Genomic DNA, 27,166 nt, shown 5'->3' with positions numbered 1-27,166 from the left:
CAGAAACACAACCACTTGTAGAGGATGCACTCACGTGACAACGTACGCCAGACACGCGAACTAACTGACGTGACTCGACGTATGAACGCACGTTCGCATCTTTGAAAGTTTGCGACTTGAAGGTTTGTACGTAGAGGACTTACTGTAGCTAACAACTGCAGGATGTAAACAGTTTTCCAGTCTATCAAGAATAGACCATAAGCTGGGCCATAAAATAAGTTTCCGTTCATTAGAATATTGAAATCTTGAGTATGTTCTCTGACCACAATGGACTTGAATAACAAATCAATGACAGTAAACTATTTAGAAAATCCCAATAAAATATCTAGAAAATAAATATTTATATACCACACCTTTAACCCATGGGTCAGAGAAAAAAAATCAAGGGAGACTAGAAAATATCAAACTGAATGATAATGGAAACACATCAAATCAAAATTTCTGGGAAGCAGCTAATGTAGTACTTGCAGGGAAATTTATAGCTCTCAACGGCTCTATTGGGGGGAAAGAAAAGAGGGGCCAAAATTAATGACCCAAGAGTCTACCTTTAAAAGCTGGAAAAAAGAAGAATAAAGTAAACCCAAAGTAAATAGAAGAAAGGAAATGTTAAGGATGAGAGCAAAGCTCAGTAAAATAAAACACAAATGATAGAGAAGAATCAACAAAGCTAAAAGTTGGTTCTTTGAAGGGATTAATAAAATTGAAAACCACAGGCTAACCCTAGACTTTTTTTTTTTTAATTACTTTTAGTTTTTCGTGCTGACTGTGCATGGACTTGCCCACATGGGTGCTGGGGTCGTACGGGTTACAGGGGGAGGCAGAGGAGAGAGCATGGAACAGCCTCCAAAGCTCCTCTGTTCCAGACAAGCACATGTTCACTGCTCAGCGCTGGACCCCCTGCTCACTGCTGGATCCTTCGGATGCTCTGCACCTGGAAGGTCTGGGCATGAGAGCCCCACTCCCGGAAATGCTTGTAGTCGCCTGAGTGGTGATCACACTCCAGCACATACTGAAAACCTCGGTAGCCAGGAAACTGGGAGCCAACCCAGCTGGAAAAGGGAAGAGGCAGACTGTTACCCTGAAGAGGCACCAGCATAGTGATTAAGACAGGGACAAGGGGACCCCATGCTGCAAACACACGCCAGCCATCCTGGACTTCCTTCCCTGGCATTCCTGCCCAGAATGTGCCCTGCTCTCCCCACCACTGGGTCCTTTTGATCACGCTGTTCCCTCTGCCAGTAACACCATTCCAACCCTTCTTTGCCTGGTTAAGTTGGATTTATCCTTCAGGTCTCAGCTCAGTCATCACTTCATCAGGGCGGTCTGACAGTCCCCTATTGAACCTTTGTAGCACTCATGTAATTAGGTAATTAACAGATGATTTGTAAAAATGTCAGGTTCCTCTGCCAACAGGAAGCTCCTGGGTGTAGGGGTGTGTGTGCTGGTTCATCATTATCTAGTGCCTAACATGATACCCAGCACAGAGGAGCTCAATAAATATTTGATGAAGAAAGGGAGGGAGGGAGGAAGGAAGGAAGGAAAGGACAGAGGGATGGATGGAGGGAGAACGAAGTGGGGAGTCTTATTTTTTCCCCCTCCTGCCTTATTCAGGGGTACCTCCAAGGAAAAGGCTATTCTTTCAATTCATCGACCCCTGCGTTGTTCAGGACTAGATAAGGATTGGTGTCTCCTTTTCTGAGCTTCCCTTTCCCTTTCTGTAAGAGGGAAGTGGACTCAAGAATCACAAGAGGTCCATCCTACTCTGAAACAAGATCCTCTGGTGCTTCCCGAGAAAACTAAAAAAATAAAGTAACCCTACCTCCCACCTTTGCCCCTGCCAGCCAGGAGCCAAGGGGTACCTCAGAAGGTGACTCTCATATCCTATATAACCGAGGATCTCACACCTCAGCCATCCCCTGGGTGAAAAGGGTGGGAAGGGTCAGTGAGTCCTGGGCTTGAAGCTGGATTCAGTTACCTACCTGCTGTTGGATAACTTGCTGTTGGAGCAAGTTGCTTAACCCACATCTGTTTGTTTACTCCTGGGCATCCATCCTCTCCTCTTCTGGTGACAGACCCTGTCACATCCACCCGCCTCAGTCAACGTGGGAAAATCCTCACTCTAGCAATAAGCACGTGACCAGGTCTAGCCAACCAGAGCACCCCATTCCTGTGGGCATGGTGATTGGTTTAGAGTTGAACCTGTGACCCAAGCTGGACCAATGAGAGCCTTTCCTGGAACCTTTCGTGGAATCACTGGGGCTGGCTGGAATATAAGGATGAAGCTGCCATCTTATCTTCACATGAGAGGAACTTGCCTAAGAATACAGCCACACTGAGGCAGGCAGAGCAAGAGGGGGAGAAAGACAGATCCCTACTGTCGCAGCTGGATCCAGCTGTGCCTGAAGCTAGTTATAGGGGCCAATAAATAACCTTTGAGCTCAATATCAGTGTGATCTGGGTGTCCACTACTTGCAATCCCAGAAATTTTGCCTGATAGCTCCCTGTGCCTCAGTATCTTCCTCTGGAATGTGGGCATCAGATCCCCAAAGTCCCCAGCATAGTTTTCACAGGAGGTGTCCCCATCCTTCTCAACATCCTCTCTGTCCCTGCCAAGCAGAGCCTTGCATCCACTTACGCCCCCGAGTTGACATGGAAGGAGCCCACTTCATTGCCATCCCAGCCCATGGCCTGGAGGGAGGGGTAGTCATCACTCAGCTCTCCTTTCTTGCCCAGGAAGTTCTCTTGCTCAAAGATGGTCAGCCTCGACTCGCGGTGGTTCTGCAGGTACAGGGAACAGAGTCAGAGCATCAGGTCCTCAGTCGGAAACCCAGGAGCCTCTGCTGGCCCCTACACCCCTGTTCTTGTCTCCAAAATCAGCCTTCCTTGAAACTTTCTGGAAGGACAGTAAGGCAACAGGCACCAGAAACCTTACAAGAGGTGTACTGCTTGTCCTTCCAGAAATTCCTGTTTCAGAAATTTACACAAAGAAGATAATCAAGGAGAAAAGAAGCCTTGTTGATAACAGGAGGGGGCAGGGGAGGGAAGGGAAGGGGGAAGGGAAGAGAAAAAACAACCTGAATGTCCGATAACAGAGGATCAGGTACACTGGGATATTGCACTACGGTTAAGAGAAGGGTGTGGAGATCTGGGTTCAAATCCTGACTCTCCACTTAGCAGCTGACTAAGCTTAATCATCTAAAGAAAAAAAGTATGGGGACTTCTCTGGTGGTGCAGTGGTTAAGAATCCTCCTGCCAATTCAGGGGACATGGGTTCGAGCCCTGGTCCGGGAGGATCCCACATGCCGCGGAGCAACTAAGCCCGTGCGCCACAACTACTGAGCCTGCGCTCTAGAGCCCGCGATCCACAACTACTGAGCCCGCATGCCACAACTACTGAAGCCCGCGCGCCTAGAGCCCGTGGTCTGCAACAAGAGAAGCCACCGCAATGAGAAGCCCGCGCACCGCAACGAAGAGCAGCCCCCGTTCGCCGCAACTAGGGAAAGCCCGCGCGCAGCGACAAAGACCCAACGCAACCAAAAATAAATAAATAAATTTATTTAAAAAAAACAAACAAAAACACGTCACACAGCATTTCTGAGCCTGTTTCCGCATCTCTAAAATGAAACTAACCACATCTGCTTTTCAGGATTGTTTTGAGAACGAAATGAAACCAGAAGTTGTAAACTGGGTAAAGGTAGGGATTGCATCTGTGAGAGTCCTTCCGAGTCCCTGCATTGGCACAACGCCTGGGCCGTTTGTGAAACAAATGAACATTCACCAAATGATATACTAGGGCGCTATGGAAAATGATGCCACAGGTGAGATTTAATCATCTGGGACAGTGATTGTGATATACTTGCAGAGGGAGAAAAGCTGGTTTCCAAACTTTAGGTTCGTTATGATTCAACTTTTATAACTGAGTGATACGCGTGTATAGATATATAGATATAGATGGATATACAGATCTAGACATAGATACTGATATCAACACTGCGGATATAATCTGTGGGTAGCATATAAGACCAAGGAAATCTCCATCACTGATAACAGTGAGCTTTTGTCTCAGAGGTGTGGGTATAAATGACTTTTATTTTCTTATTCGGCCATATCAGGTTTTCCCCTGAACCTTAAGTGATAAATGTGTGCCGTGTGGTTTAAAATCCATAAAAGTTGTTTTTGAAGGAAAAAAAAGTACACCTTTCCAAGCCTCAGTTTTTTCATCTGTAAGATGGGAGTAATAATGCCCACCTCCACCCATACTCTGTAAACAGTAGCAAAAATATAAAATCAAGAACACTGATAATGAATTAGGAACAAGAAAGAGAACGCTTCTTCCTCACTTGCCCTGCCACCTCTGGCACCCAGACTCTCCCACTGTCCCTCAGTCATGAAAAGAAGGACACAGAACACGGAGGAGCTCATATTATAACCAAAGTTGCAATGGGCAGAACGTTTGTGGAGGGCTCTGTCCAGATGCTATACGTACATCCTTTTACCCCACAACATAGGTACTATGGCCCCATTTCAAGATGAAGAGACTGAGGCCCAGGGGAGGGACTGCCACCTCACACAACTTGAAGCAGTGACATGAGAATTTGAACTCTGGGACATCTGGTTCCCAAACCCCCACTGGAGGGGCTCAGGCCGCCCCAGGCTCAGGCAGTGGCAGGACTCACAGCGCAGGCCACGGGCCGGAAGGAGGTGAGCCTCTCGGCGGGGTAGGACGTGTTGCCACTCCAGGCATCCCAGGACGGGTACTCACCCCGCTCCAGCACATACTGCTGCCCTTGGAAACCGGCGTGCTCAAAACCCACCCACCTGCGGACAGAGGGTAGAGAGTGCAAGAGGTTAAGAGGCCCCCCACCCTGAGTTCTAGACCAGTGGTTGTCACGCAGGGGTGACTCTGTCCCCCAAGGAGGCATGTAACAATGTCTGCAGGCATTTTTGGTCCTCGTGCCGGGAGGAGGGAGCAGAGGGTTTTGCCGCTGGCGTTTAGTGAGTAGAGGCCAGGGATGCTGCTAAACGTCCTCCAAGGCACAGGACAGCCCCCAGCACAGAACTACCCGGCCCCAAACATCCAGCCTGTTGACATGGAGGCGTCCAATCTAGACCTAGTAGCCCACTGCCTCGCTGTGCATACTGTAGGTAGGGGACCGGCTCCGTGCAGGTAGCTGGCACTCTTGCACGTGTCCCTCTAGGCCATGTAGATGAGGCTTGACCACATGCTGACTTAAGCCTTGGCCATCTCATGACTCGCTCTCTCTCTCTCTTAACAAAACATATCTCATGCTCAGAGCCTCAGTCAGGCAACAATGTTCAATTACAGAATGCTAGTATTATTATTATTTTTTTTTACTATATTTAGTTATAGTTACCTTCTACTTTTGGTGAGTGATATTGGCTTTTGATTTGTGCCTAAGAGGGACATTTCAGATGCAACACTGGGTTTTAAAGGTCTGCCCCCGCAGGGCTGCCTCATCCAGTGGGAAGGCTCTGTGTGAATGGTGCCCCTTACATTTGAGCAGTGCACAACCTGCGCGACCTTACACTGCCATGCTGCACACTCCCCAGCATCTCAGACCCAAGGAAGGCACACCGGTACAGTTAGAGCCTGGGAAGATAACACCTAGAACATCTAAAAGTCCCAGCACCCCTCTCTAGATCACCTCCTGTCTCCCCCACCCCGATTCCAATCCCCCTGGACTCACGCTCCACTCAGCACTTTCAAAGATCGCACAGTCTCAAAACCAAGCTCCAGCACACTGGGGCACTCAGCTGTGAACTCATGCCGCCGGCCTTGGAAGCCCTCCTCATCCCACACCACGATCTATGCCGGAGAAAAAAGGTGGAGACGCGCATCAGAGTCCCGTGAGCGGTTAGGGCTTCACCCCAGGACTCAGGGTGGGGCAGATCAGGTAAAGCAGGGATTGCAAACTCACATGCCTCTAGGGGCCAGGAAAGGAGCGTGAGGGCTGAGGACCCAGGAGCATAGGCCCTGTGGAAGTGGGTGGCATCTGCTCAGCGCCACCTACTGTTGCCACATGATAATGCAACCAACTGTTAAATTTCCCAAGACAACCCCTATATCTGACTTTTCTGTGGACCTTCCATGTTTTCAAAGGCTGATGACAAACTCAAAGGTTGGGTTTTTTTTTTTTCTTCTCTTTTTTAACACAGAGGAAGTCAAAGAAATCATGCCCAGAGACTATGTGCCATTACCAGTTTGCCACCTCTGCCAGAGAGACGGTTGAATTTGGGACCATAAGACACAAGTTCAAATCAAGACCCCAGTGTGTGAACTTGGGCAAGACCCTCTCCCTCTTGGAGCCTTGACTGCATCCTCTGTGAAATGGGCCCTCATTACCGCCCGCCAGGGGTGAGGTGGGGATTCAATGAAGGTGGGGGCGGTGGTCCCCAGGATCTGGGTTCGACCTGTGCCCTCCCACTTCCCAGACATCGCCCCCTTCCCATGCCTCTTCCTACCTTCCAGTGTCCCGCTGACTTGGTGCACTGCAGAGACATGTTGCTTGTTTCCTACACAAGAGGAGAACGTGATACGCTTCTGCCCTGACTCTGCTCCCCTCCTTGAGGCTGAAGTCTAGTTTGGGCTGATTGGGCTCCAGATGGGGTCCAGATGTGCCTGCGGTTGGGGGCAAAGTGTGGCTTCGGCCTGTCCCTCTCCTACCCTTTCCATCTGTGACCAATACCGTCTGCTTTGCTTCCATCCTACCGCTATCTCAGAATGTACCCATTCTGGGTCCCATTCCTCTAAGCCCTGCTCTGTATTGTTTTATCTGCTCACTATGGGAAATTTTCTGTAGCTGCTGGTGGGCGGATGTTTCACCCCAGGCAAGAACCAAGGTGCTCAGCTTAAGATAGCCTCCCAAAGACAGCATCTGACCCAAAAAGGGAACTCTAATAGTGGAAGCTGAGCCAACAGGATTGCAGGAGTAATTCTGGTTTTAAATGGGGGTTGCAGGTACTGGTCTTGATGTCTGGGTCCTAGTTAGGATGCCTCGGTTAGGATGAGGATGGCATTCAGGATGGCACAGTGATGTCCCCAGGATTGGGGACCTGGGCTCCCCTCCCTCCCAGGATGCTCACCCAGAGCTCAGATCCCACTCCTTCTCCGAGCCTGGGACTTACCGAGATGGACCCAGAGAACATGCCAGACCTGGCACCAGCAGAGGTCAGGCTCTTATAGGCAGGGAGGAGAGAGGGCCCCTGGGGGACAGAGCCCTGACTCAGCAAGCGAGCAACAGGAACAAAAGCCAGCCCTGGCTGGAACTCCAATAGAGAGGTGTCAGCAGCATTGGCTTCGGCTGGGAGGGAAAGGTCAGGTTGCTCCCACTCAGGGATTACCCATGAAGAAGGCAAGAGGAGGAAGGTCCGCCTTAATCAGCTCCATGGGACTCCTGACTGGAGAAGGATAACAAGCGGTAGACACAGAGTCTAAAAACCTCGTCCTTCCTAGCTATGTGACTTGGGGCAGGTCGTTTCCCCTATTTCTTCCTGGAAAATGGGACAAGAATAAACTATATCACAGGACTGGTGTGAGATTATGTAACATGCCTGGAACAGACATTCAACAAATGCCTATACGTTTCCCCCTCCCAGGTCCCTTCCTCTTCCAGTGGGAGCAATCAGGGTAGGCTTCATGGTGGAGGTGGCATTGAAACTAGGCTCTGAAGGGTGAGGAGGATTTGTACAAAGTGAGATGGAAGGAAATGCTTTTGCTGGGCAAAGCTGTAGAGGTAGGAATATGGGGCTGGTGGCCTGATGGTGCTGGAGTTCAGGGACCCTGAAGGAGAGCAGAGGGACACAGGCAGGAAAGGTGGCTGGGCCAGGGCCTCCAGGGCCCACAAAGCTCAGAGAGGAGTCCAGAGGGCTCTGTGGGCAGAATGAAGGAGCTGGTGGGTGTGAACATGCTTTGCAAACTGTACCACACCTGCTGAATATCCAGGGTTTGTAGAATTCGCTTTGTGCGCCCTCTCCCCACACTCCCACCCTCTGAGTTGGCCTAAGAGGGGGCTTTCACAGCATGGGAAAGAGCATGGCTGGAAACCAGATCGCTCTGGGTGACCTGGAGGATGTCCTAGGTCAGCTCATGGCATCTAAAATGGCAATATTAGTTCCCTCCTGAGAGGGTTAAAGGTAGCCCTATCAAACGCATAACTTTAGGGCTTCCCTGGTGGCGCAGTGGTTGAGAGTCCGCCTGCCAATGCAGGGGACACGGGTTCGTGGCCCGGTCCGGGAAGATCCCACATGCCGCAGAGTGAGCCATGGCTGCTGAACCTGCGCGTCCGGAGCCTGTGCTCTGCAATGGGAGAGGCCACAACAGTAGGAGGCCTGCATACCGCAAAAAAAAAAAAAAAAAAAAAAAAAAAGCATAACTTTAATATTAGTTTGCCATGAAGATTAAAGGCTAAGAATGTAGGCTCTGTAGCCAGACTGCTCAGGGTTGTGTCCCACTCTTGTTGGCTTGGTAACCTTGAGTATGTTACTTAATCTCTCTGAGCCTCAGTTTCCTCATATGTAAAATGGGTATAACAAAGTAAATTGGGTTTAACCTAAGAGATAGGGGTATTGTGAGGGTAAGTGTGAATTACACATGAACAGCACTTGCTGTTCCGGAACTTCGCCTGGGACATAACATTCGTCATGTGTCTCCATCATCATTGTCATCATCATTCCTAATAAAAAAAAATTACTATGGACACATCTGCACTCCCATATTTGTTACAGCATTATTCACAATAGTCAAGAAGTGAAAACAACCAATTATCCATCAACGGATGAGTGGATAAAGAAGAGGTGGTATATAGATATAATGGAATATTATTCAGCCTTGAAAAAGAAGGACATCCTGCCATTTGCGACAGCATGGATAGACCTTGAGGGCATTGTGCTAAGTGAAATAAATCGGACAGAGAAAGACAAATACTGTATGATTTCACTTACATATGGCATCTTAAAAAGACAAAATCAGAGAAGTGGAGAGTAAAATGGTGGCTGCCAGGGGCTAGGAGGTGGGGGAAACAGGGAGATGGTGCTCAAAGGGTATAAACTTCCAGTTATAAGAATAACAAGTTTGGGGACCTAATGTACAACATGGTGATTACAGCTAATACGTATCGTATACTTGAATGTTGCTTAGAGAGCAGATCTTACATGTTTCCCAACAACAAAGTAAATAGTAACTATGTGATGGGATGGAGGTAGCAATCATTTTGCAATTTGCAAATGTATCAGATCAACATGTGGCACACCTTACACTTACACTATGTTGTGTGTCATTTATATTTCACTAAAGCTGGGGAACATGATTACCCTTAAATACAGGAGGGCGTCGTTTTTAAGAGCTTGGGTTCAGGAGTTAAAAGGATGTGGCTGGGACTTCCCTGGTGGTCCCGAGGTTCAGACTTCGCCTTCCAATGCAGGGGGTGTGGGTTCGATCCCTGATTGGGGAACTAAGATCCCACATGCCTCGTGGCCAAAAACCAAAATAAATAAATAAATAAATAAAACAGAAGCAATATTGTAACAAATTCAATAAAGACTTTAAAAAAAATGGTCCACATCAAAAAAAAAAAACTTAAAAAAAAAAGATATGAGTCCTAATTCCATTTTACAGATGAGGAAACAGGCTGAGAGAGGGGAAAGGGACTTGCCTCGGTTTCCTCATCTGCAAAGAGGATTGGTCTCAGAGTCCCCACCATCATAATCAGGATTATAGGAGCCAAGTCAGTCAGATGCTCCCAGTGGAGCCATCCAGCATGGGGCCGTGCACCCCCTACCTCTGCCCTCACTGGTTGGCTGGCAGCCCATTACCGCAGGGATCATGGAACTGCCCCAGACATCTTGACCCTGAAACCCAGACCAGTGGGTGGCCCCTACCACAGGCATCTTGGCCCCCATTACAGTGGCTGCCCCATCCTGCGGTCGCTGGCCCCCTCCCAGGCCTTGGCCCAGGATGAAAGGCTGAGGGGGAGGCCAGGAAGTGAGGCGGGGGTGGAAGGGCACAAGGCAGAGCTGGCCCCAGGCCACAGTGACCTCCAGGCGCAGCTGGGCTCCGCGGGGAATCTGGGCTCCTGGACCCCCATAGAAGAAGCAAAAACCTATGCAGAATCCCCTCTCCCCGCCCCCCCCCCCACCTGGGGCCGGGGAGTCAGACTGCAGGCTGGTCTGGCCCAGCAGCGCCCCTGGGTCCCTCCAGCCCTGGCTCTACTATGAGTTCGCCCTGTGTGACCTTGTTGAAGTCCATTGTTCTACCCGGGCCTCAACCTGACGTCCGTCTCTCTCTGTCTGTCTCTCTCCCCATCACCGTCCATCTGCCCCTCTGTAGGTCCATCTCCATCATCTCTCTTTCTCTGTCGCTCTCCACTTCTCCCAATCTGTCTCCCTCGCAACCTGGTTTCCCTAGCTCCCCCTTACCCTGGCCAGTTCCTGACTCTGACCTCTCTGGACCCTAGTTTTGGTCATCTGCCAAATGGGTACAATGAAAGTGCCAAATAAGGTGGGTTGTCCTGGGACCTGACCAGAGGCGGCGGTGATGCATTTAGCGCTACTCACGGCCCCTTCTTTCCTGTGCAGCACCCCACAGGGACACCTGCGCCACTGATAACTGCAGACACGGAGGCCCTGAGGGATAGAGACTTGCCAAATGCCACACAGTGCAGAGTGGCTGAGCCTGGACTCAAACCCAGGTCCCCTACCTTCTGGGGGCTCCCCTTTTCCCTGCCCCAGGATTGGCAGCCAGCGGGGACCCTGTGGGCCCAGCCCCGGCTGGGGTTTGTGAGAGCGGCACCCGGGCAGGGGCTGGGCAGAGGCGAAGCGATGTGGCTACTGGCCAGGGTTTCTGCTGTGCCTGCCGGGCTCACAATGGGAAGTGCTGCCCTTTGCAGGAACCCGACAGGGTCAGGCCTCTGAGGCCCCTGACTCTCTGCCTGGGGCCTGCTGAGCCAGCTCCCCCTTTGTGCCACAGACCACAGGGTCTGGTGTCTGCCAGACTATAAAATGGGGGGTCGGCCCCTTGTCACCCACTGCACCAGCCTGCCCTCCTGCCTGCCCTCCAGCAGGAAGTAGCAGGGCCCCAGGTAAGAGGGGACCCACCGCAGCTAAAAGCCCCAGGGGAGGGGAGGGGACAGAACAGAGGCAGAGAGAGGGGGAGGCAGAGAGATCAGGGACAGAAAAGAGTCAGGGAGATGGGGTAATCAGGAGAAAGGCAGAGAGAGAGAGAAAGAGAGAGAGAAAAGATAAAAATAGAGACAGGCAGAGAGAGGAGGAGAGGGAGGGAGGAAAAGGAGAAGAAAGACAAAGAACAGAGAGAGATGCAGAGGCATAAAGGGAGCAAGATACTGGGGAGAGAGACAGAGACAGAGGCATAGGCAGAGAGAAGTAAAAACAGAAATAAACAGGAAGGCAGCAAGGGGGGGGAGGGGAAGGGAGGGGGCAGGGGTGGGGGGGAGAGGAGAGAGAGAATGTTGACGGGATGAGCACATGTCCAGAAAGCAAGGAACCCAGCTACCATACGAGGGGAGTGTCGATTCATAGACTGACTTGGCCGGGGTCAGGGTGGGGGTAAGCAAGCGCCTGGAAGCCACAGATGTGGCCCAGATGTGTGGCCTTGCCCATCGTGGGCAGAGCACCCCAGAGTCACCGCAGTCTTTCTCAGGGGGAGACGCAGGGAGGGATCTGCTTGCCCCAACCAGCTCTTTCTTACAGAAAGTGTTCAGGAATCCACTGCCAGAGGGTCTTGATGATCTGCGCCCTCAGGGGGTCCTGGAGCCCCCTGGAAATTGTCTCCAAAATTAAAGGGGGCATTTTTTTCCCTGGGGACAAGGACAAGGCGTTCTTCAAACACTCAAAGGCATCCATGACCCCAAAGTAATGAGGAACCACTGGAATTGACCAAAGTCCTCTCCACCCAACGCCTACACAGCCACAGCCTCCTTTTAGAACCCTGCCATGGGCCAAACACGTCCTCCTGGAGCCTCCTTTACGCCCCAGTCCCAGGCCTGTGTCTGCACCCACACACCCGTTCCCAGGCAGTACCAGAGGCAGCAGTTTGACTGGGAAAAGAGAGAGGAACATGCATTCATGCAATCTCTGAACAGATGTTAATTGAGCATCTACTGTGGGCCAGGCGCTGAGCCAGGTGCGGGGGATGGAAGGGTGAATCAATCCCAATAAGTAAATGGCAAAGCCCAGTTGCTGGGTGCTTGCCCTGAAATTGGAGTCCTACCACTTAGTAGCTATGTGGCCTTGGGCAGGTCATCCCACCACCCCCACCCGCCTCAGATTGCTCAGAGGAGATAAGAGGTTACAGTGAGGGACAGATGTGTTCATTCATGACTGTAACAGAGCCTGGCCTCCCTTAGGCTTTCCCAAACGGGACTTCTTGTTATGAGTCTGCTGAGGCAAGTTGAGGTTGTCCAAGCCAAGAAGCATGATAAGTGGTGAGAAGCATGATAAGTGACTCCGGGGGGGCAGAGGAAGGACACAGCAGGGGGACAGCGAGGACACGGCTTGGTGGAGGTACCGGCAGGGTCTGAGGCCTGGAGAAAAGCATAACAGGGATGAGTGGTCCCCAGACAGGAAATCCTTGACGGCAAAGGGAGATGGGGACAGAAAACATTCAGGCTTCTGTTTTAGAAGGAGAAAGACTAGATGAATTCAGAGAAGCCTGAGCACACAGGGTGATGGGGGATGAGAGCCAGGGAGGCAGCTTGGGGGCGCCACCCCTGACTGAACCCAGGCCGAAGGGTTCTTTACAGACTTTTGCAGCTGGGAACCATGTCTCAGCCAGCGGCCAAGGCCTCGGCAACAGCTGCGGTGAACCCAGGGACTGATGGGAAGGGCTCAGCCCCGGGCTCCGGCCCCGCCCAGGCCCCAGCCCAGCGGGTGCCCGCTGCCAAAGGGGACCTGCCTCCCGGGAGCTACAAGGTGAGGACCTGGGGGCGGGGTGGCTGGGCTCCACCCCGCGCTTCCTCTCCCTCCTCCCCTTACCCCTCCCCTCCCTCTTCCTCCCCCTCCTCCTCTCCCCTCCCCGCCAGTCTGCGCAACCGGCTTGCACCTGCTTACAGTTTGTCGCATGCAAGAAACAGATGGAGAAGGAGAGAAAGCGGGCTGGCTTAGCAGCAGGAAACGGCTGTCCCAGGAGGTCCTCCAGGGCAGAAGGCCGGCCTCAGACCCTGTTGAAAAGTGTTCCAAGTGGTCGGTCAAGCTGAAAGGGCTCCTGGAAAGCGAGGCATCCGGTCCCTTCGGATTGGGTTGGGTTGGGTTTCAGCCTCGGGTGCACAGAACTGGGTCATTTCACCACCCTTGGTTCATGACAGGCTGTCATGCAGTCCACCCCTGGCCAGATTTTATTTATGTAGTCGCTTATTTAATGGTTAATTTCAATTTAATTTTTAATAATACAACACGCACCAGCAAACCCACCACTTGTGTGAAAAGCCAGGACTTGGTAAACATCCTCAATCTAACTTCAAAGTGTTCCCGCCCCACTCCGTTCCCACCTCTCCAGCCGCCTACCCGCCCCCCACCGTCCCGCGAGCCCACCTCCTTCCTCCCCTACGCGAGGCTACTGCCATCCCCACCCCGTCTGTCATCTGCTTGCTTGCTTTTTTATGTACTTTGATGCATTGTTCCTTTAAAAGTATATATGTGTGTTTTATTTGTTTTTAACTTACTGAAATGTACCATATGTAATCTTTCTGGATTTTTCTTTTTTCTTCCTATGAGATTTCTAATAGTCACTGATACTGTTGTGCATTGCTGTGGGTGATTCGTTTTGGTTGCTGTGTGATGTTTCAGAGTGTGACCGTCACTCCTGGGTGATTGGTAGCTTTGCTGTCGTGAACGGCTTGGTCAAGGTGTTTTCAGCCACGTCACCTGCAAGAGTTTCTCTTGGGCAGATAAGTGTAGGAGTGGAAGGGCTGGGTCAAGGGTATGTGAACCTCTTTCCCTTTTATAGCTGGAAACTGAGGCTCAAGAGAAGGCATCCACTTGCCTCGGTCCAAGTGAATGGCAGCGTTTTCCCAACTTGGGACAACAAACAGATAAAAACCAAAATTGGATGCTTAGTGAGAGGAGGGGATTAGCCCACGTTTACACAGGGGCCCCTGCTTCTGGCCTCCCCTATGGTTTGTTGGGTAGACTGGTGAATGTTTCCTGAGCATCAGCTCTGTGGCAGGGGCTGGGGCTTGGAGAAAAAGAAATGGATCCACCCCATTGGTCTTTGGAAGGGTTGAGTGAAAGGGGAGAGGGATGCATAGAGATACCCAGAAGCAAAGCAGCAGTGACTGTGTAGTGTGTTACTTGTGCTGCTGATGGGATGAGCACAGTGGGGGGGGGCACTCAACCAAGCTCACCCAGGGAGAGGGTATCAGGGAGGGCTTCCTGGAGGAGGTGACATCTGAGCCTAGGACAGGACAGGGGACATGAGCTCCAGGATGGGGATATGTGACGAAGAAGGCATCCCAGACAGGAGAAAGAGCACAGATAATGGCCTGGAAGGAAGATCCATCAGTTCCTAAAGATGGTACAGATATTAAGTTCACAGATCTTGGCTCATGGCAAGCTCTCGTGTGATCTGGGCACAGCCTGCTCTTATTTACATAGGTACTTAATGCATATTTGACCTGGAGCCTCTCCCTGCTCACTCTGCCCCCTTGACATGGGGGCTTCTCTCCTGCAGCTGGTGGTCTTTGAGCAGGAGAACTTCCAGGGCCGGCGGGTGGAATTCTCCGGGGAGTGCTTGAACCTGGGAGACCGCGGCTTCGACCGAGTGCGCAGCCTCATTGTCGTCTCAGGACCGTGAGTGTTGGGCAGTGGAAGGGCACTCCCACAGCCCTAGTAAAGTAATAAGAAAACGACCGTAGCTGCCATTTACTGGCCACCCGCTCCACTCCATGCCTATCACCATGCTATTAGAGACAGTCATCCTTCAGTATCCGAGGTGGATTGGTTCCAGGATACGCAGTGGATACCAAAATCCTCGGATGCTCAAGTCCCCATAGTACAGCCGAACCTCCGTATCCGCAGATGTTGGATGCATGGGTACTGGGGCCAACTGTATATTATTTCCAGTACTTCTTTCAAACCCAAGAGGGAGGAAAGAGAGGTATGATTCTCCTTCCCATTTTACAGGTGAGGAAACCGAGACTCTGAGAGGTGATTTGATTAACATAAGGTCACACTGACAGTAAGTCATGATTCCAGGCTCTAGAGAGATGTTTTTTCTGCTATAGAAGGAACCCTGCCCATCACTGATAGCAGGAGGAGGCCAAAGAGCCAGGTGTCCATTAGCTGTCCCCTCTTCTGGGCATCAAGCAGCCTTAAAGGTAATACTAAGCATCTGTTGAGTACCCATTCGTGCCAGGCACTGACTGAGGGCTTTACCTAGATGATCCTACAGTGCTGTATGAGGTAGGGGCGATTCTTATTCCCATTTGACAGATGAGGAAACCGAGGCTCAGAGAGGTTAAGTCCCTTGGCCAAAGTCACCTAGTGGTAAGTGGTAGACCCTGGGTTCAACTCAGGTTGATCAGTTTCATCTCTAGCGCTTTAGTCACCATGCTCCACAGCCTGCCCCTCACTCTCTGGGCTTCTCTGGGCCTTAGTGACCCCCATATAATACAAGAATCATTGTCCCTTGGACATAGTGGCTGCCCCAACTTCAGCCCCTGTGCACTAAGCTCAGGGTGCAGGGCCAGCCCCCGGATGAGACCCACAGGGCCCCCTTGCCTCTTGTCTCTCCAGCAAAAAAGCCCTCAAGGAGTGTGATCAGCCGGTACACCCAGCATACAAAGGGCAGAGATAAGCTTTGAGGTCAGGCAGGTCTGGGTTTGAGTCCCAGCTCCCCTGTTTGCCTTGTTCAGCGTCCAGGCCTCAGTTTCCTCATCTCTGAAATGGGCAGAGTAATGGTCCTCACTACCCTCCACTGGATTATTCTAAGGTCTGCAGGTGATAACGCAGCATGGGCCTGGCACTTTGGCGGTGCCCAAACATGGCAGGTGGCAGAGGATTATTTACCCACCCTGTTGCCCTGTGAGTTTAGCCAAGTCACCCTGGGCCAGGGTAGGCTGGTAACCTCAGCCCCACCCTCAGACTGCCCAGCTGGGGGCAGAGGCTGCCGGATGTGGCCAGTTTGGGTTTGCAGGCTTTTTTCATTGTCTGTGACTCAAACCCAGAGCATCTCTCCTCAAGCAAAGATGCGGCTGGTCTTTGGTGTGTGCTCTGGGACTGCACCTGATGGGAGAGAAAAGATCCTGTGTTCCAGGGCCCTGGCTCTGTGTCAGGACCAGCAGTCATGGGAAAAACAGAGGTGGAAAAAAAAAAAATGAGGGGATGAGGTGGGCAGGGGGAGGGGAGGAGAGGTGTGCCCTCACATAGATGGGGAGGGGAGGCATGCCTGCCTGAAACCTAGGAGGCCTCAACTGACACCTGACACCATCATGTGACTTTAGACCAGTGACTTAGCCCCTCTGAGCCTCAGTTTCCATATCTGGGAATTCAGATTTCTGCCCTACCTCTCTCCTTGCTTATAAGACTCAAATGAACCGTAGGAGATGAGAAAAGGCACTAAAATAAATATTGACAATTCCTCACTCATGTAACAGGTCCTCACTGGGCATTATGACTCCTGAATAAGACAGTTTTGGGGGAGGGTGGCAGGGTGGCAGGACCACATCAGTGTCTGTCTTTCCATAAGCTCAGATCTCCAGCAGCTTCCCTTCTTCTTTAGTCATGAAAGATATTACTGATTATGCTTTCTCTTTTAAACTCTCATAACCTCCTGACAAGGTAGGTGCAATCATTTCTTCTCCTTTTCGGAGGCTTAATGAGCTTAAGTGACTTGCCGAAAGTCATACAGAAAATAAATGATGAACTGGGATTAGAACTCAGGTCCATCTGTTTCCAAAGTCTATGTTCTTAACTCCTACAAGGCACCACCTTCCAAGGCTCCCTTCCCATCCACCCATCCATCCATCTGTCCGTTCATTCTCCACCCATTTCTTTATCCCTCTATTTACCCCTCCCTCCATCCATCCATTCTCCATCATGCATCCATCCATCAATACACTCATCCATAGATCCAGCCATCTACCCTTCTATCCACCTGTCCATCCACCTGTCCATCCACTTATCTACTTATCCATTTAACCTCCCTCCCTCCCTCCCTCCCTCCCTCCCTCCCTTCCTTCCTTCCTTCCTTCCTTCCTTCCTTCCTTCCTTCCTTCCTTCCTTCTAGCTTCCTTCCTTCCTCCCTCCCTCCCTCTTCTCCTCTACTCTAGACTAGGGAGGACTGAGGCAGATTCACCTCTATTCTGGAAGAATCAGTCTGCATCTTCAATTCTGTCACTCCAGTGTGGGTTGGCGCATTCCTCAGACAAGACTTGAGGCTCCTGGGACACATTCTGTTTCAGTCTGTGGTGGTAGCCCATCCCTCCTCCATCTGCCGCATCTCCTTCTGGGTAGAGGAAGGTCCCAGCAGCCCCCAGGGAGATAAGACTAATGTCAGTGACCCCTCAGCCCTCTCATGTTCCCTCAGAACTCCTGAACACATAGAGGGCAAAGTTCTAGAGGCTCCTTAGTCTCAGCCTTCTCATCTATGAAATGGGTTTCATCTTATCTCCCCCAGAATCCCTGGTCCCTCTAACACAAGCTCACTGCCATTCTCAATCAGGCCGCACTGAGAAAGCCCCCATCTGACATCAAGCTTAGTTAGTCCTTTTAGAGAACTGAACACCTGCATATGTGCAATCACATTTAATTCTCATAGGTATCTGAGAGGTGAATATTACTATCGTTTCCCTCCCACTGCCCTCATACCGATTACTGTCTTCTGTATGCCAGGCCGGTCTTTACCAAAAATACAGGTGATTCAAGCACCTGTATCAATTTTTCCCTACCCCCATACCTCCAGGACTATTATTTATTTAATATATTTCATTTTAAATGACCCTTTTTTGACCCAAGTAAACATATATCAAAAGAACCTTTGCATCACTTTTACAAATGGACAGCTGATATCATCTGCTATAAGTAAAAGGTATCCGTAAACAAATTTATACAATGAACACAGTATAATAGCCTGCTCAAGGCTCTGGGCTGGTGGCCTGTTCTTCCTTTGCTACAAAGAGAGATTAATAAGTGTTAAAGACACATTAGTATCCAACAAAGACTTTCTCCTAGCTGGAATCCATTTTTTAAAAAATGTCTTCTTGTGTGTTATTTCTCCCAAGTCCTTATAATACTTAAATTATATGTAAATCCTACATCTGGGGAAACGTTTTGGTTGTATCATTACACACATTGTCTCATTTAATCCTTCACCAACTTCAAAAAAATAGGCGTATTAGATGAGGAAACCGAGGCTCAGAGAAGTGAAGCACTTCCTGTGGTCACACAGCCAGTCAGTGGCATAGCCTGGGATCAAACCCACCGGCCTTGGGGCTGCCTTGCAAGGGGAAGATCGGAAGGCAAGTGGTGGGAGGGGCTTCTGCTAAGGATTCCTCTCCTCTCTGCCTTTGCCCCTCCTGACTCTCCCCGCCCTCCCCATCTCTCTCATGTCCAGCTGGGTTGCCTTTGAGCAGTCCAACTTCCGGGGGGAGATGTTCATCCTGGAGAAGGGCGAGTACCCACGATGGGACACGTGGTCCAGCAGCTACCGCAGCGACCGGCTCATGTCCTTCCGGCCCATCAGGATGGTGAGTGGCTCCTGTACCGGGCCTGGGGGATTAGTGCGGCAGGGCAGGAGCAAGCGTGAGGTCTGATGGCCAGGAGAGCAAAGGAGTCAGGTGAGCAAGAAAAATAAAGAAGGAATGGTGGGCAGGGAGGCGCAGCGACCTCTGAGTTGTCCAAGGGCAATGGCTCTTGTGCTCAACAATTCATAAGGCATCCCTGATACACTCATCGTGTGTCCAGCTCCTACTAGGAGCCCAGGGCCAATGGAACCTAGTTTTTTCCTTCTCTGCTGCTGTCAAGAGTGGACTGAACCTCTCAGTTGTTGTCTTCCTTGACTCTCTTTGTGGAATGTTTCTAATTGCTGACTGCACATTAGGCACTCCTGGGGAGCTTCGAAAAATCCCAAGGTCCATCCAAATCATCAGACATGCAGGTTGAAGCTCGTGTAATAGCTGAAAAGAGGGATATTGTAGAAAGGCACCATGAAAGGCACCTTATCCTGATGATAAGACTATATACTGAATTAGCCCCTTTATAATGTTTAACTAAAGTAAGTAACATAACTTCAAGACTCAAAGCCAAAATAGGTGGAGTTATCTCCAAGCCAATCACAAGTTTCTTCTAGAATTATGTTGATGATGATTCATGAACCAGCCACATCTACACTCACCAATGTTAGTGTCTGATGGTAACCAACTTTTGCCATCTGAGATGGGAATTTTCGTGAAGAGTTTTTTTTTTTTTTTGCGGTACGCGGGCCTCTCACTGTTGTGGCCTCTCCCGTTGCGGAGCACAGGCTCCGGACGTGCAGGCTCAGCGACCATGGCTCACGGGCCCAGCCGCTCCGCGGCATGTGGGATCCTCCCGGACCGGGGCACGAACCCGCGTCCCCTGCATCGGCAGGCGGACTCTCAACCACTGCGTCACCGGGGAAGCCCCATGAAGAGTTTTCATGCATGTCCTTTTGAGGCTATCATGTGCGCACAGCCAGCTGTTTTGGCATCACCAAACGTACCTTAATGCATTATCCATTCCGATCATTCCTAGTGTTTTTCTCAAATTGAGGCTGAATTATCAGCCTTAATAATGGACTCTTTGTAAGAATTCGTAGAAATCTCTCCGTCAATGGTCCTTATAAGGCGGTCTATGTCAATGGACCTTGTTTGGAAGAGCCATCAGCTAGGGCATTTCCAGTAGCTTCTAGAACCTTATCAGCCTTAATAATGGACTCTTCGTAAGAATTCGTAGAAATCTCTCCGTCAATGGTCCTTATAAGGCGGTCTATGTCAACGGACCTTGTTTGGAAGAGCGATCAGCTAGGGCATTTCCAGTAGCTTCTAGAACCTTGCTGTCCAATATAATAGCCATATATGGGTATTAAACACTTGAATCTTGGCTAGTCTGAATGGAGGTGTGCAACAGACATGCCAGGCTTTGAATACATAGTAAAAAAGGAGAATAAGAATGTAAAATACCTCATTAATATTGCCATGTTGGCTACATATTGAAATCATCATAATTTAGACACATTTTCTTAAATAAAATATATTATTAGAAAAAAATCCCCGAGGCGGAGGGAAAAATGAGGAGCTTGGGATGAACACATGCACACTTCTGCATATAAGATAGATGACTGACGGGGACCTACTGTATAGCACAGGGAACTCTACCCAATATTCTGTGATAACCTATATGAGAAAAGAATCTAAAAAAGAGTGAATATATGTATGTATAGCTGAATACCTGAAATTAACACAACATTGTAAATCAGCTATACTCTAATAAAAGTAAAATTTTAAAACAAAGAAAAAATTCCCAATGCCTGGACCCCACCCCAGACCAATTAAGTCCACATCTCTGGGGCTAAGTCACAGGCACTGATATCTTTTCATGCCTCCTAGGTAGTCTCTGGGTAGCCAGGGCTGAGAGCCACTGGTCTAATTCCTCCTCTGTATCCCTGCCACCATCCTAACGTGGCCCATCTTCTCTCATACCTGAGTGGCTCCAACTCCCTGCCAGCTGGTTCCCTGACTCCTTTCCAGCCCTCTCTCCTGGGAAGTTAGAGGGATCTCTATCTCAACCATCTTCCACCTACATTCATTCAACCACAAACACATTGATGTGTTTCTGCCAGGCTGTGTCGTAGGCTCTGGGTGTGCAGCTGTGCTTCGGACAGGCAAGGTCCCTGCCCTCGTGGGAGGTATCTACTGAAAACCTCATCACAAAAATGAATCTGTAATGGCAAACAACTGTTGCACGTGCTGCACGGGGGCCATGCAGTGTGCTAGGAGAGGGGAAGAGGAAACCGGAGCTCTGATGTTGGGGAAGAGGGGGTGGGAGTGGTCAGGGGTGATCAGGAGAGACAGCTTGCAAAGGATGGGAACTGAGTCAGCCATTTGAACAGTCTCCCAGGGAACAGGCAGGGCAGAGTTCCTGGAATGAAGATGGAGTGGGTGGGACCAAGGAACTAAAATAGGGCCACTGTGGCTGCAGCAGAGGGAGTGGAAGGGAACAGGGTGCAAGATGGGATGGGAAGAATGAAATGCTTCTCTGGAAGGTTCTACCCTTCGCTGGCTGTGTGACATTGATCAAGAACCTTGACTTCTCTGAGCCTCTGCATCCCTGATCATCATAATAAAAATAATAAATTTGCTTGGAGCACTTGGTGTATGTATGCCAGACATCGTGCTAAGTGCTCTGTATGGATTAACTCCAGGAAGTAGAGGCTGACACTCCCTTTTCCCAGATGAGGAGGGCGCTTTGAGGCTGGACAACTGCAATCCTGGGCGAGTCCCATGGTGGCCTGAGCAGACTCCGCTCTCTCTTTCCACACCCAGAAGGCCCTGCGAAGTCACTTCTCTTTGCCCCATTCATACTTCACAGCCCTGACCCAATCTCTCCTTCCCCAGGACGCCCAGGCGCACAAGCTCTGCCTGTTTGAAGGTGCCAACTTCAAGGGCAACACCATGGAGATTCAGGAGGACGATGTGCCCAGTCTCTGGGTCTACGGCTTCTGTGACCGCGTGGGCAGCGTGAAGGTCGCCAGCGGAACGTAAGAATCCCTCCTGTGGGCCCTCATCCCCTGCTTCAAGCTCAGACAGATTCGGACGCCGTTTCCCTTACAGGATGTGACATCAGACATACAGGAAAGGCCCCGGCTCCTCCTAAATTCTCTCTGTGCCAGTGGCTGGGATTCCACAAAGAGAGTTTCATCCCTCTGGGGCGTGGAGTCATTTGTTGACGAACCACGTGTCAATGTAAACAGACCTAGCAAGTTGTTCTAAAAAGTGGGAAGATGGAGCGAATAGGGGCTTCTAACTCTGTATTTGGGTTGGAGGAATAATTAAGTGCAAGGGGCAGAGTTGACGTGAGTAGACGAGTCTGGATGTGTCTAGGGAAAGGGAATATTCAGGGAAATTGTAGCCTCTAGGGACATGAGTAGAATGACATCTGAGAGGTGAGACTGTGTAATGAAAGGTCCTTAACCCCATCACTGATGCACTGTGGCACCTGGGTGAGCCACATGCCCTCTCTGTGACTCAGTGTTGCCATCTATACAATGGGCTCAGCAGACTCCTTATTCCGAAGGACTTCTGCTCTGAGCTCTCAGGATTTGAAGCTTTCAAAACAGAGCCCCATGTCCCCATGTCCATGAGAACACAGGGAAGGGCCGGATACCCGAAGGAGGTCACTTTATCGATGCCCCTGCCTCCAAACAACCATGCCAGACACCCCTGGTCTCCTCTAGGCAAATGTAAGGTGTCTACCTCTCCACCCCAGACTCTTTCTGAGCTCCTGTAACACCGTCAGGGCTCTGACCTTTTTCTTGCTATTTTCTCCTTCCCTGAAACCCAGTATCCCTGCATTCAAGCAATCTGAAATTTACTAAACATTGCCTGTGAGCCAGGCTCTGTGCTCGGCACACTGGGGGAGGCAGAGATGAAGAAGGGCCAGTTCCTGCCTTCAGGGGCCTTACTCAGTCTAGCAGGGAGATGTCAATACACCTGTGAGATGATGTCCGACAATAATAGGTAAGAGATGGTCCCCACAGGAGGTCAGAGGAGGAAGGAAGGTTTCTGGGACCGGGGTATGTGTGCTGGAGTGGAGGGTGGGTCCGAGACTTATCTGGCAAGGCTGGAACTTAAATCAGACTTTGAAAGATGGGCAGGGGCTCTGGGAGAGGCCTGGAAAAACCCTCCCTGCAGAGGCAAGGACAGAATTAGAAATCAATCATGGATAATAACTGGTATTAATTGCTTACTGTGGACCAAGCACTGCACTAACTACCTTCAATGAATAGTTATTGAGTCTTTACAACACACCAATGAGGCAGGTATGTCATCACGCCCACTTCATAGATAGCAAGCTGGTGTTCTGATAAGTCATCTACCTAGTAAATGGCAGAGCTAGGATTTGAACCGATTATATCCGATACCAGAATGTGTGATCCCAACCGCTACACGCAAATTCACTTTCATACAAAGGAAACCATTTTTTGAAACAAAGCTCCCCCTTCTTATCTGCCTCATTGCTAACCAGTCCCCAAGCCCTATCTTCACTACCTTTAATCCTGTTCTCTGAGCTCTGGGTCACCACTTTCAGTGGGATGTGTATTAATCTCCCTACCATGTACATGTAACCCACTTAGTAAGTAATTTAGATGCATTTTCCCATTTGGCCCCCAAACACCCTAATAAACCAGCTCCCATGACCATCCCCACTTTCTAGAGGAGAAAACTGAGATCTGTCAGAGAGGTGAGATCACTGGCCAAAGCCAGCAGGAAGCCAGCAGGAAGGGGCAAAGCCAGGACAGAGGAGGCCCCGGTGAACCCAAGTCCAAACCCTCACAGGTGAGGGATGGAGAGCAGACTGCAGGGATGGATGGATGGATGGAGAACTGACTGGTCAAGGTGGGGGTCCAAGTGCCAGGTAGTGAGGCTAGCCATCTCCATGCTGTCCTTGCTTTCCTACCAGCTGGGTCGGCTATCAGTATCCTGGCTACCGCGGGTACCAGTACCTCCTGGAGCCTGGTGACTTCCGGCACTGGAATGAGTGGGGAGCCTTCCAGCCACAGATGCAGGCTGTGCGCCGCCTGCGTGACAGACAGTGGCACCGTGAAGGCTGCTTCCCCGTGCTGGCCGCTGAGCCCCCCAAGTGAGTCTACACACCACTCTTCTCTCGTGACCCACCCTTCCGGAGGCTCATCTTCCCCATGCAAATAAAAGTTCCTGAAGCCAAAATGTCTCCTGGGTCTGTGAACAGATGGATGCCTCAAGGTCCCCTGTCATTGCTGGCATGTGACTTCCTCTGTCTTGATAATTATAATAATAATCAAAACAGTGAGCACTGCTAAGTTCTTTACATTCTCTTAGTGTATCTTTTGGACTACTCTAGGAGGCCAGTATTATATAATTATTCCTATTTAAAAAGTGAGGACATTGAGGCTCAGAGAGGGAAAGTGACTTGCCCAAGGTCACACAGGTGTCAAGTCAAAATCTGAACCCAGGCAGTCTGGTTCCAGAGCCACGCTCTTAAACAAATCTGTGTTTTCAAATTCTACTCCTTCAGGTACCACTCTCCTGATTTTTGCCTTCTCTGCTTACCACCTGTTTTGTTAGTTACTTAATATATTTATTTAAATAAATAATATTGTGTGCTTAAATGCACTGACTTGTAAGTAAAATTTGATAACACTACAGGATGTGGAAAACAGGCATCATATGGTATAGATAGAAAGCAGTCATATAAGTAAATACAATTTAAAAAGGCCAAGTATTGAATTCTCAGCAGACACCACCGCTTGCTGAAGGTTTTAGCCTGCATCCCGCTTGCTCTTTGACAAAATGGGTGATTAGCAAGCGTCAGAGAGAGGTCTGAAAGACACGCTTGCCCAAACTGACATGTTTCTCCCTGATTTAATCAAAGAAGAGTAAAAAGAGGCTTATTTCCTTGTATCTGATTTAGTGTTATTTAATCCTGGGTCCAAGTTCCACCTAGAATCATCTCTCCTGCTACAAATGGCACATGCCCTGCTCTGGAAATCTCCATCAGGCAGTATTGACTCCTGAGTCAACAAGTAGCATTGATTGATGTTATTAACCATTAATCTATGCAGAAAACCTAGGGGAGCTGTTGCCATGGATACCTTCCTGGAGGAGGGGATATTTGAAGGGGGTCTTGAAGGATGGACTAGGAGCTTGCCTGGTGGCGAATGAGGGAGATGACATCCCAGGCAGAGCAAACAGTATGGTCCCTGCTACCCCATATGGCACCTTTGTGCAAATGATAAAAAGATGCTACTTCCTCAGGACATTTGACGGCCATCTGCCAGAAAGTATTGGAATAAATCTGTGATGTCTACGATGTCATTATGGTACCCTTGTGCTGTGCCCAACCTGCACAGCTGTACTCGGCAGCCGTGGAGCAACATGCACAAAGGCACAGAGGCTGAGAGAGCTTGTGGTGGGTCCAAGCTTATTAAGGTGGGAGGAGTAGTTTGGTGGTTGTGTGGATGGATGTCAGGGGTGGGAAGGGAATGCTAAGTGTGGCAGAAGAGGAAGCCGGAAAGAAAAGTGGGGCCTCATGACACCCCGCTCCGTGGTTTTGCTGAGCTTCAAAGTTGAAGCACCACCTCCGATCTTACCTTCTGAGACATGCATTTTCCATCTTCTTCCCACCCTAGTTCTCCCAACATCCACTCTCCAGTTTGACCAGCATCTTGTGTTAGAAGACAGGCTGTCTTGTCTTGGACCAGAAGATAGGATTCCTGGGTAGGAATCAGGAGATATGGGTGTCAGCCCTGCTCTACTGCTAGAAGCTACCAAGTGTTGGGCAAATCACTTCCACTCCCGGGGACTTATTCTGCTCATCTGTAAAATGACAGCTCCAATGTCCATCCAGCCTCAAGATTCTGATGCTGGGATTCTATGGTTCCAAAGTTCTGTGATTCTCCAAGATTCTGTAATTTATGTCTAAGTGTCCACTATTCTCTGATTCTGGTGTCAGGCTACATAGATTCCCATCCTCGATTCCTAAGGTGTGTGAGGGCAGCTCTAAAATTCTACTGTGGTGGAATCACACAAAACCAACTTTCACATTTCTTCAATGCTAAGACTTCATCGATGGCAAGATGCCCCATGATTTTATGATTTGAGAAAGAAAAAGAGAATTACTATCCATTCAAATATAACACAGCTGCTTTCTGATCACTTAGAATTTTTATTTCGTCCTTATTGAAAGAACTATTTTAAACTTATTTAGACATAACTTTTTCAGTGTGTCAATCTTGTGAGTCCTATAAAAGAAAAACACAATAGGGGACTTCCCTGGTGGTCCAGTGGTTAAGAACCTGCCTTCCAAAGCAGGGGACGCGGGTTCGATCCCTGGTCTGGGAAGTAAGATCCCACATGCCGCAGGGCCTGCACGCCGCAACTTCTGAGCCCACGTGTCACAACTACAAAGCCCACGCACTCTGGAGCCCGTGCGCCACAACGAAGAGCCCATGCGCCACAACTAAGACCCAATGCAGCCATAAATAAATAAATAAATATTTAAAAAAAGAAAAACACAATAGACATCTATCAATGAAGTGAGTCCTTAAGTTTTTTGCATTCATAGTCTAGACCTTCCAGATTGCTTTCAACTCAAAGCTGTTGATGTCCTTATTTTCTCACAGGTGTTATATAAAAAATATGCACATTAGCATTGCTGAAACAATATACACACTTGGCAAAACAAACCAACATAACTTGGAAGAAAATAACAAAGCAATTATTTTATATTTAATTTGTTTTATCCATACATTTATGTAACTTTTGCTACTGAATTTATGAATAAATAAAACACGGTAATAGAAAACAGAGAACAAATAAAAATTACAAGCAAAAATAAGTAACAAAGATAAAAAGAAACAAGTAAAAGAAAAGAACATCTAAAAGGGCCAGGAGTGTGACATGAGAGTTATAAGCCTATTGTTCCTTCCGTGGGTCCTGGTTCCAAAACGTCTCTTGAAATGTGAGCATCTCCCCACCTGGAACAGAATTTCAGAGCTTAAATATGTCACATATTTGCCTCAAAACAGAAACTTTCAGTTTCGACTTCATCAGGTGCTCAGCAGAAGTGATGATGGGTACGATGCTGGAGGATAGCAGTAGAGCTGGACTTGATTGAGTGGCCGTGGTGCCCACAGCCTTCTCGGGGGCTTCTCAGCGCTGTTTTGATTCTGCATGAGTTTTGCTGTAAATGCTGGCTTCAGGATGCATTGCCTGGGCAAGCTGGGACGTCACCATGTTTCCATGCTAGATCTCAGCTCATGAATCTTTGAGTCTCAGGCCTTTGGGAAAATAAAGCACCTTGGTTATGGAACATCATCTCGCACCCACAGTGACCGGAGGCAGCCCACAGCCTTTTGGGCATAGAGACATGGACACAAAGTCAGCGATGTGTGTGCAAGAGCAGGATGGGGACGGAAGGA

At 49.6% G+C, this 27,166-nt stretch overlaps 2 protein-coding genes across 2 annotated transcripts; one reads left to right on the top strand and one right to left on the bottom strand.

The window, feature by feature from the left end:
- Window positions 1-901: 901 nt before the first annotated feature.
- Window positions 902-13,198, bottom strand: CRYBA4 (crystallin beta A4; the record flags this gene model as incomplete). The annotated part of the gene is made up of 6 exons (XM_082667248.1): window positions 13,084-13,198; window positions 6,484-6,534; window positions 5,709-5,827; window positions 4,677-4,818; window positions 2,636-2,778; window positions 902-1,049 (listed from the first exon to the last, which is right to left on the bottom strand). Exons 1-6 carry the CDS (start codon window positions 13,093-13,095, stop codon window positions 902-904), a joined length of 615 nt encoding a protein of 204 aa, XP_082523374.1. The 5' UTR covers window positions 13,096-13,198.
- Window positions 11,039-23,923, top strand: CRYBB1 (crystallin beta B1). The gene is made up of 6 exons (XM_082667247.1): window positions 11,039-11,096; window positions 12,777-12,945; window positions 14,702-14,820; window positions 18,584-18,716; window positions 21,603-21,745; window positions 23,668-23,923. Exons 2-6 carry the CDS (start codon window positions 12,796-12,798, stop codon window positions 23,849-23,851), a joined length of 729 nt encoding a protein of 242 aa, XP_082523373.1. The 5' UTR covers window positions 11,039-11,096; window positions 12,777-12,795; the 3' UTR covers window positions 23,852-23,923.
- Window positions 23,924-27,166: the final 3,243 nt, after the last annotated feature.

The sequence above is a fragment of the Grampus griseus genome (genome assembly GCF_964374135.1).
Source record: "Grampus griseus genome assembly, chromosome: 12".
Lineage (NCBI taxonomy): Eukaryota > Metazoa > Chordata > Mammalia > Artiodactyla > Delphinidae > Grampus > Grampus griseus.
This window is presented reverse-complemented; position numbering and strand designations above follow the sequence as displayed.